The 10,338-nt window shown below is 41.1% G+C and overlaps 1 protein-coding gene across 1 annotated transcript; it reads left to right on the top strand.

Moving 5' to 3' along the window:
- Window positions 1–7,760: 7,760 nt before the first annotated feature.
- Window positions 7,761–10,338, top strand: tmem98 (transmembrane protein 98). Its single transcript, XM_076080104.1, has 6 exons — window positions 7,761–7,891; window positions 8,691–8,822; window positions 9,433–9,466; window positions 9,557–9,672; window positions 9,767–9,826; window positions 10,008–10,338. Exons 1-6 carry the CDS (start codon window positions 7,761–7,763, stop codon window positions 10,207–10,209), a joined length of 675 nt encoding a protein of 224 aa, XP_075936219.1. The 3' UTR covers window positions 10,210–10,338.

Genomic DNA, 10,338 nt, shown 5'->3' with positions numbered 1-10,338 from the left:
GTCCTGTGAGCCAGCTACAGGTGAGGCTTACGTGTGTGTGTGAGACACTGTTTGTTCTAAACAACAATGGCTGCTTCTGAAGAGGTTAGCATAGGTGCTGCAATAGCATCAGCTAGATCAGAACCGCAGAGTATTTTATGATTTTAATAGGAGTAAAGAACGGCACTGAAGGCTTTTCTTGAAGGAAAATATGTTTTTGCTCTTCTTCGAACTCTCTTTGGCAAGAGCTTGATTGACAGATGCTTCATCCAATCACCTGCCAAGTATCTTTTGAAAGTGCCTGCCCTTTTCCAAACAGCTTCCAATGACAGCTTCTCAGATGGTTCTGTGTAACAAACCATCTGGTGGGTCAGGTTAGAACTGCTGGCCCCTAAACTACCATTTTTACTGTATGAAGATAGACTTATTTTCTTATAGTGAACAATTGGACAAGGACATTTGGGGACTTGGTAGCTCTTTAACAAGTTTTGAGATAATGAAAACTGGCAAAACGTGGGGTGCTATGCCAAATACGGGAAATTGAATGAATACATTTAGAGTCACTGTTACTTTTGTGAGTAGAACAAGCAATTTTAAGGAGAATTATACCAAATTTAGATCATCAGTTTAAGGGACCCAAAAGACTTGGATCTGCCAAGTATTTATTTAGAAAATGGTTACTCTTATTAAGAACACTTTTCTGACATCGTGCACTTCATCTGTCCATCTATTTCTGCCATTTCTGATGCAAATCTAGATCCAGGTCACAGTGGCTGCAGGCTGAGAGAGCCCAACTTTCTCCCCAGTCACATTGTGCAGCACTCCCCGACCACCACACGTCACTGAACTCACGCTACACTTCAATCGTTTCTCATTGAATTATCAAGAAATTGTTTGACAACGGCGCAGCCATTTGTGGCAGCCATGCTGAGTTTTGTTTCTAGGAATGCATGCTCATTCAAGCTTAATGCAGCTGCATGAAATTGTTTTGTTACAAATCACAAGTTGTCAAACTGTAAATGTCAAACACAAAGCGGACAGGTGATGACTCTTATGCACAAAACACAAATCAATCGGATGTAACGAGCCACAAAGAAACATTACATTACATTACATTACAGTCATTTAGCAGACGCTTTTATCCAAAGCGACTTACAATTCAGAGTCTATCACATTTCTACACCGTAGGCACAGCTACGGGAGCAATTTTGGGGTTAAGTGTCTTGCTCAAGGACACATCGACATGCGACTTGCAGAGCCAGAGCCGGGGTTTGAACCACCGACCCTCTGATTGAAAGACGGCCCTGCTATCCACTTAGCTACAGTCGCCCGAAACGACTCTCAGATCCCTTCAGGTGGTGGTTGTGGCTTCTGAGTTTATGTCTAAAACAAACCAAATTCAGAATAAAATGTAGATTTCTTATACCTGTTTGTGTTTCTTGGGGTTTGTACTTTTATCTTACCTTTGCCTTGGACCCCATCTTTTAGAGTAATGCCTCTTCACCAACATGTATGGGTTGTCTCTGTTCTTCTGCAGCATTTCTGGTACAGATGGTGTTGTCATGGTTTGCCTCCAGCTTCAGAGTGCTGATAAAACAGAGAAAACAAAACATCTTCTTTTTTTTTTTTCTCAAATCTGGGAAGCATTACCACCCCCGCAAAACACATAAGATGGGCATAGAGAATACAATAGGGGGTACAAGCAAGGGCTCCGACAACAATTCTCTCTGCAGACTGGCCGGTAATATTTTCCAATATATTGTTGGAGGAGATGAAAACAATTTCTACATTTCTATTTTCAAGCAAATATTTTTTCAGTCGCTTGAAGTAAAGCCTGAACTCATGCAGGGAAATATGAGAGGAAAAAAAACTTGATTACATCTGAAGGCTGAACCCATCGCTTTAATACATAGACATTGAATTTAATCACAATCTTAGACATCAAAATAATGTGAAAATAACACAGCAAGAAATTGCAAAAGTTGATTGATTTGCCGCTTAAACGACCACACCTGCCAGGCAGGCTGAGGGAAGTATATCTGTGTCGCCTGCAACTCTCTCAACAACAGGCATCGAACACAAAGACTGTTGTCAAGCACCGACAGTGAAGAATGTTTCCCACCGTTTCTGATGAGGAGACGGCAAGAAATAGATAAATCATCAGAGTGCTGCTCCAGATCCACAGCTTCTCAAAGGCCACCCTCAGCCATCTGTTAAAGAAAGACACCACCACCACCACCCTTCACACATACACACACTTGTATGTGTAAACTCCTCTGCTGCAAGCAGAGCTGCATGAGGCCACACATGCCATGAAAGGCCACTGGGACTGTAAACAAACCCACTTCCTCGCTCCACATTGATCCGTCATAATAGGCTGACAGTCCAAAGCTACGATGATCCATATTCCAATAACTAAGAAGAAATATGTTCCTGTTTCCCTTCTGTTTAGTGTATGAGAGCAAATTACATAGATATGAACTAACTCGGTATGTGATGAATCCATCCATGATGCGAGGAGCATGTCTGGAATCATGGGAAATGAAATAAAGAGGAGTTGTTGGGAAAGCATGCATCATTTACTACATCGTGTCGACTGAAGCTCTCAGCAGCTGGCACACCAGTTTGTCTCTCACATTTTGTGGAGGAGACAACAGGTGGACATTTCTGTTATGATACAATCCATTGGCTTCAATTATAGCCAGTGGGCAAACATTCCAACATACTAATGGCTGCTTCTGTAAACCTGCAGTGAAACAACAGATTCAAGAGGAAACTTCAGAAAACTCCACCTGCTTCCTGTAGCTAGAGGACAACTGGCCTCTTCCTCATTTACAAATAAATGTTTATTGGAACAGCTGTAACTTACATATTACTGCAACTCCGTGGCAAGAATATGTAGTGATTATTTTAATTTTTTTGTAATTGTGCACGTCGTATTATGGCCGCAACCAATATTGATCAATCAGCCAATTAATTTCTCAATTAAAAAAAAAAAAGTAGTTGCAAAAGTCTGGTGCTTTTATTTTTTTTTTATACATTTTCTTTTGATTAAAAATAACTTTATAATAGTAATATATCTTATAACAATAATAAGGAGGCGCAACAACATCATGGAGCATTTTTGTTGATTTGTTCTACTATCATGTCTCTGGGTTGTTTATTTACTGTGTCTGCTATATTAGTGAGAGCTTTGGTGATTAACATATATTGTTTTGATGTTTCTCCTGTGCATTTCCCAGCAGTCTTAGCTGTTCATTCATGCTAATTATCAAATTCTTACAGTTGCTGGTCCAAACAACTGCTGCTGCCAAACGTGTCAAACGCATCACATCCTGCGTGTCAGAGGACCTCTCTGTTTTCTACAACATGGGAAATGAAAGAAAAACAAAACAATTCACCAGGAATAAAGTGTTTGTTTTTCTGAAAACTCAGTGCACTAAATAACGTAAAGACATTCCTCTACAGCTCCTTTTCTCATGACAGCAACCTCAGCACCTTCAAGGACAGTTAATAGTTCAATTACAGCTCGACAGGTTCACTCCCAGGAGGAATCGACTGTTACCAGCTGATTAGCTCTGCTGCTGCTCAATACGACAACTGGATAACACTCAGCTGCTGGTTAACTGGTGCCACAGCAACGTTCGCTGGCCGTTGATGAACAATAACAACTAAACGGGTGAGCAGAGTCCAGTAGAAAATACTTAGTAAAGTGTCTTTTTAAGATAAAGATGTTGTATAACTCCAGTTACATGAGAAGAAAGACAACTAACTGCCCTCAGGCAAGGTGGATGAAAGGGTGGATGTCTGTGTGAGCAGCAAATACAGAAATAATTCAACATCGTGGTCATGATGTTGAGTTGTCAAGGTGTTTCAGTGAAACTATGAGAATCTATACTTCTGTCCCCTAACCCAAGCTCGCGTTGTTAAATATATTTTTTTTACTCTGGGATCTATTCTTGTGCCGAGTGAAACTTCAAAGACATGTTCCAGAATGCTGCACAGACGCACCTAATGAGGCATCGCTGCGATTGGCAGGACTGCTCAGACGTTAGCCGGCTTTTGCAGGCTCCGCGCTGAGGTACCCTGCTTTCATGCTGGATTCAGTCAGGGGATAATTATCTCTGCAGGTGGCGTGGATCTGCTCCAGCAAAGAGGAGCACGCAGGGAAAAGTGGATGTAGGGCATCAATGTATGACAACAGGCACCATACTGTGTATGCAAGGTTCATACCTGTTTAAAGTTGTATTCTGTGAATTCGTCCTGCATGTTTGTCATGGGAAGCAGCACCTCATCCACCTGCAGAGCTCTGCAAAGTTGAAGGAACATCATATCAGCACCAGGCTGATATACTCTATATTGAAACATCACTTGCCAACCAAATCACATTCAATTCTTTTCACATTTATCCCTTTCTAGTTTGGATTTCGTAGATGAATATAGTTATCAACACAATCTTACCTCAAGCTCCATTTAGTTCTGGAGCTTTAGCTTATATCAGCATCAGCTGATGCAATTTGATCTGTTGACATGGAATTGTAGATGTAAACATGTCAATTTGATCAATTTATGAATTGTTTAAAGGACCAGTGCTAGGCTTTAGTGGCTAGTAGCGGTGAGGTTGCAGATGGCAACCGCCTGAATGCCTGAATGCCCCTCCGCTCATCACTCCCTCTCCAAGTGTGTCGGAGAACTAACAGTGGCCTTCAGGTTACGTGAAAGCCAGTGTTTGGTTTGTCCGTTCTGGGCTTCTGTATATATGAAGGGTTCATTCTAAGCTAACGAAAACACGATTCTTAGTTTCAGGTCATCATACACTAATTAAAACATAGTTATGAATATTATAATCTATTTCTGTGGTGAAAGGTAACCAAGTACATTCACTCAAGCACTGCACTTAATAAAATACATTTTGAAGTATTTGTACAGTACCCTAGTCATTTTCTTAATAATGGTACTTTATACCTTTAGTCTACATTTCAGAGACAAATATTGCACTTTCTTATTTATCTGGGACCTTTAGTTATTGGTTACTTTGCAGATTTAGATTATCATTACAAAATATAAATCAACTAATAAATTATGATGCATTAGTGTATATTAAGCTGCCTGACATTTAGGTATACATTTGTTAAAATTAGCCCCATATTTACCATAATTACTATGATTGATGATGACTTTTACTGATTTTTACTCTGTGGTTTTCATATTTCTCCCTTTAAATATCGCAGTACTTCTTACACCACTGCCTATAATATGATATATTTAATTATATATATATATATCTCTGAATGGGACCATTCTGCCCAAGAAATCCTTTTACTTTAATACTGCAATTACATTTAGCTGTTTTGTACTTAAGAAAACATTTTGAACGCAGGACTTCTACTTGTTACAGAGCAGTATTGCTGCGTATAAGATATGTGTAAATATATGTGTAAAGTCTTCTTCCACCACTGATAGAGTGACTTACACATCTCATATATTTAACATTGCCATTAGTTTGCTAATTTAGCGTTACAATTTGCAACCAACTCCACGTGTAGCTTCAACACACGACAGAAACATTGGAAGTGGTCATGTCTTCACCTTCTCCCATACGTTGGGAACCAAACAATGTGGCGGTTGGCGCACGCCACCTAGCGTTAACTGTATCCACGTGTGTTCATATCGGGTCATATTCGCATAACACTGTATCTTCAGCATTAACGAACATGGTAGCGAGAGCGCGCATTCCGCACGCAGCTCCAACATCGATGTCGAGAGGCGTGTCGACCCACGCGCAGAAGAAAAGGGTGAGGGGGGGGTTTCTACGGAAAGGGAAGGAAAGTTTGATCATCAGTCACTCACCGACAGCTTCAGCTCAGCCGTGCGCGTTCACGCCCCAGATTTGGAGATGTCGGTGCCGTCTCCGCGCGCATGCTGGCAGAGAGAAAAGTATTTTGTCTCCTAAAAGAAATCCAACGTTAAGGAAAAAATGTTTCGGTAAGTAATCAATTGTTTTGGTGGTTTAACTTTAGAAATGTTCAGCAGACTTTTAGTAAAACACCGTTTGCGTTACTGCGCGCGCGCCTGTCTGTTCATTTTGACACTGAGGGAGAATAGGGAACATGGTGAGATATAACATTAAGTTGTACACGATTTTATTCATTATCTGTGTTGTTTATCTCCGCCACATTGCACATCTCTCAACGGGGACGTTCTAATATTCAGCACTTCATAAGGGTTTTTTATGTAAAATGTGACTCTGCAATGCACAGAAACTCTAGCTTTCAGATAAATGTAGTGGAGCGTATCTTAATGGCTCATCATATGTTTTTTTTGTAAAATCTTGCTGTGAAAAGTTATTAAAGTGGTTAGTCAGATAAATGTAGTGGCGTAAATACTATATTTCCCCTCAAATGTTGTGAAGAAGAACTATAAAGTAGCAGAAAATGGACGTACTCAAGGAAGAAGCAGTGAGTAAATGTGCTTAGTTACTTTCCACAACTTCACTACATGTGGTAAAGACTACCAGTGTGATCCCAATCAGCATTAAGGCTTAGACTTTAAGGGAAATGTTGCCCTAAAAAAAGTCCTTTTCTGTGTACTAAAATACCTCCATTTGCCTTTGTAAGAGTTTTATTTTAGCAGAGGGATTTCTAGAAAAGAAAAGAGAGTCAGAGAGGCTTTGGGGCAGCATAGAGACGGGAGAAAGCTCTGTATGATACGGTGAGTGTAACACAAATTAATCTGATTAAAGAATTACAGCATTCCATGGCAGAATCTCACGTAATCATCCGGGCAAAAAAAAAATGCAGATTTACAATGTTGTAATGTTGAAAGGTCAGCTGCCCTGTGTTTCTCTCTCTCTCTGCTTTATAAATGTTATGCCTAAACACAAATCAATTATCCTCGACTTCACCTAGAGAGCTGTCTGGTTAGCCAATGACAGCTTTCCTCCAGAGAGTTTACTCACATCCCACCTAGGTGATCAGGTGGGGCAGGACGGGTTAATGATTGACGAGACAAAGCAGAGGGCAGGTACACTTTACACTCTCACAGAGAGGCTAAATGTGGGAACATGCCACCTAAATTTAACTGCAGATAATCCAAAAAGTACTTCAGCCGGGACTGAAAACATCAGATGCTAAGAGGTCAAAGGTCTTGAGAGTTTTGTTCCGGAGTTTATTTCTTCGTTTGAGGGTTCAGATGTGTGTGTGTGTGTGTGTACTGCTGGCAAATCAAAGGGAGGAGAAACAGGAAATCGTCACACTGATTTTTAAGTTTTTGTTATGTGGCTGGTTGTTAAAGTTCAATAGAATCAATATAGTGTTTGTTGTTGATTGTGGTTTCCCCGAATCCGATTTAGCAAAATAAAAAGTCTCTGTACAGCAAACGTACTGTTCTCATTATGGTGTGTGAAGTGCAAACAAAGAACAGGTGCACTTCAGGGTTTTGTGTCGGCTCCTCAGATAAAGATCAGCTTTATGTGAGTTGAAGGTGTGCCACATTTAGAAACAGTCAAAACACTGCTGATTGCACTGTATTAGCCTCTCCATTGGCTCAGAGGTGCATTGTGTTTGGAAATCAGGGAAATGTCTTTCAGAAATGTTCTCAAGTACGGTAATAGTTTCACTCTTCTCTGGTTTGACGTCGCCCAATCAGACTGAAACCACCAATTACTCTCCTCGACAGATGAGCGGCCATCCATAATCGAGCTCGGACAATCAGCCGACCCTGATTAGGACTTTCTTCCTCTTCAACGAGTTGCTGCAGCCGCGGTGGGAGCCGGAGTCGCCATGGAGACGGTGGTAATCGTGGCCATTGGGGTGTTGGCCACCATTTTCCTGGCCTCCTTCGTCGCCCTGGTGGTGGTGTGCAGACACCGCTACTGCCACCCTCACCACCTGCTGTACCCTTTCGACTCCAAGTCAGTGAATCAATACAAGGCCTCTTAATCTGTGATCAGTGTTTCAACTTCCATCAGAATATAAGCTCCTAAAATGTAGTTCAAAGTATAAAATATTGGTTATTTTGGTCTTAGTTTACCTGTCAAATTCCCTGCACAGCTGTTTGATAGTGTACGATAAGGGTTAGTATTCCAATAGTTTAGCACTACTTTTTAAAAAGTAGTTTTGTGGAGTTTTATTAGCAATTGTTCAGGTGTCTGAATCAGGGACGTTGCAGGTCATGGTTGGCGTCCTGACCTTTAAGCCACAGGGGCGCTCCATTTATGTACTTCTCAACCTCAGTTGGACTTCATTTACCTCAACAATTTATATCTTTTTGATGTGTTTTCCGTTGCCTTTCCATCCCATTGATGAGCTTTACACTGTGATTAGTTACTATATGTACAACCAAAGGTTTCTAGGTTTGTTTTCGTGTATTGTTTTAAATTGTCCTGAATAAAAGGTCAAAAATCATCTTAAATATTGATTTCCACAACCTACCAGGAAAAACATTTGCCATATTGGAGCCCAATTCATTCCCCCACATCCCACCAAATGTGTATATGTACTCTGCTGCCTACAAAACACATCCATTGTGAGCAGAGACACAGGACCCCTTTAGACTACAGGGCAACAACTGAACCTACCGCCACTAAAACCGGCTTTACTGGTGCAATCAATCAATCAATTCACTGCAGCCAATCTAAACGTAATGGAACTGTGGCTTTCTGGCTGGTAATCCAGCCGTGCTTCCTTTGCTTTCCCTGTTCTGTTTTACAGACCCACAGTGGATCTGATTGGAGCCATGGAGACCCAGAGTGAGCAGTCGGAGCTGGAGCTGGATGACGTGGTCATCACCAACCCTCACATTGAGGCCATCTTGGAGAACGAGGACTGGATAGAGGACGCCTCGTACGTCTTACTGGTGCCACAATAGCATGAGTTTAAAGTTTACAATTTTGAGATAGTTGTACTTTACTTAAGTATTTGCATTTTTTGATACTTTGTACTTCTAATCCACTACATTTTAGAGGGGAAAATAGTACTCTTAATTGCAGTACATTTATTTAATAACTAATATTAATTTGAGCATTCAGATTAATAGTACAAAATATAATCCACAAGTAAAATATGGTGTATTATTCGAGGTTAAGATCAGACTATTTATCCCCAGGGGGGAAATTCACAACCCAGCAGTGTATAAGCATTGAGATAAAGTAATTAAGTAATGCAAATTAGTCCCACCTTTAACAGCTGTAACATTAAAGCAATGTACACAATAATGCATTAATTAATATAATACAATGGAGAGAATTTGGATAATGTATTGTGAAATTGGACATTCAGCATAACAAGTGTTTTAACTTTTGGTACCTAAATTATATTTCCATTCTAATAATTTTGTACTTTTTCTCAACATTTTGATTGCGAGACATTTACTCTAAAAGTATTTCTACACTTTAGTATTGCTACTTAGATATCTCGGTACTTCTTACTAATTCTGTGATTCATTTCTCCACAGTGGATTGGTCTCTCACTGCATCTCAATCCTGAAGGTAACTGAATTTATTACTAGTACCTGTCATCCATCTTTGGTCTATATTCTTATCCACTGATTCTGACGCGTATTACTTCCACACACACAGATCTGCCACACTTTGACCGAAAAGCTGGTTGCCATGACAATGGGTTCAGGGGCAAAAGTCAAAGCACCGGCCAGCCTCAGTGACATCATCAGTGTGGCCAAACGCATCGGCCCCAGGTACGGTATAAGATCCAGACGCAACTCTCACCAACACATTACTGACTCATTCTAACCTGCTCCTGCACGGCCTCACTGTCCCGCCTCCTCGCAGGGTGGACGACGTGGTCAGGTCCATGTACCCTCCTCTGGATCCAATCCTCCTGGATGCCAGGTAATCACACTTGTTGTCCCATCATTTAAGGGAGCTTTTTTTTGTATGACTCTGATAGCTTAATCTAAAGAGCCTCGACTCTGATTGATCTCAATAGACCCTTTTTTATGCTTCATTTTAAACGCTTTTTGGGGAATAAGTGCTTTAAATCGAATCCTTTTGTCCTTTCCTTTCTCCTCAGGGCCACCGCTCTCCTCCTTTCAGTCAGCCACCTGGTGCTGGTCACCCGCAACGCCTGTCACATGTCTGGCAGTATGGACTGGATCGACCAGTCGCTCAACGCGGCCGAAGATCACATGGTGGTTTTGCGCGAGGCGGCGCTGGCCTCGGAACCGGATCGAAGCATGCCTGGAGCTGACGCACAGAGAGAACAGGCCATCTAGACATTTAAAAAAAAAAAGATACCGACACAAAATACAATATGTCCATGTTATCCATGTGCTTCTGTACTCAGTTGACACTTAAAAAGCACATATTCTGCCAGACAGTGTTGGAAAAAGCACGCCTACCAA

This window comes from Anarhichas minor, unplaced genomic scaffold (assembly GCF_050575085.1).
Source record: "Anarhichas minor isolate MPS153535 unplaced genomic scaffold, ASM5057508v1 ptg000007l, whole genome shotgun sequence".
NCBI classification, from domain to species: domain Eukaryota; kingdom Metazoa; phylum Chordata; class Actinopteri; order Perciformes; family Anarhichadidae; genus Anarhichas; species Anarhichas minor.
The sequence above is the reverse complement of the archived record's forward strand: the minus strand, read 5'-3'. Positions and strand labels throughout refer to the sequence as shown.

Coding starts and splice junctions, on each gene's coding strand:
- tmem98 (XM_076080104.1), top strand. CDS start 7,761: ATGGAGACGGTGGTAATCGTGGCCATTGGGGTGTTGGCCACCATTTTC. Junction 7,892..8,690: donor CTGTACCCTTTCGACTCCAA/GTCAGTGAATCA, acceptor TCTGTTTTACAG/ACCCACAGTGGATCTGATTG. Junction 9,467..9,556: donor ACTGCATCTCAATCCTGAAG/GTAACTGAATTT, acceptor CCACACACACAG/ATCTGCCACACTTTGACCGA.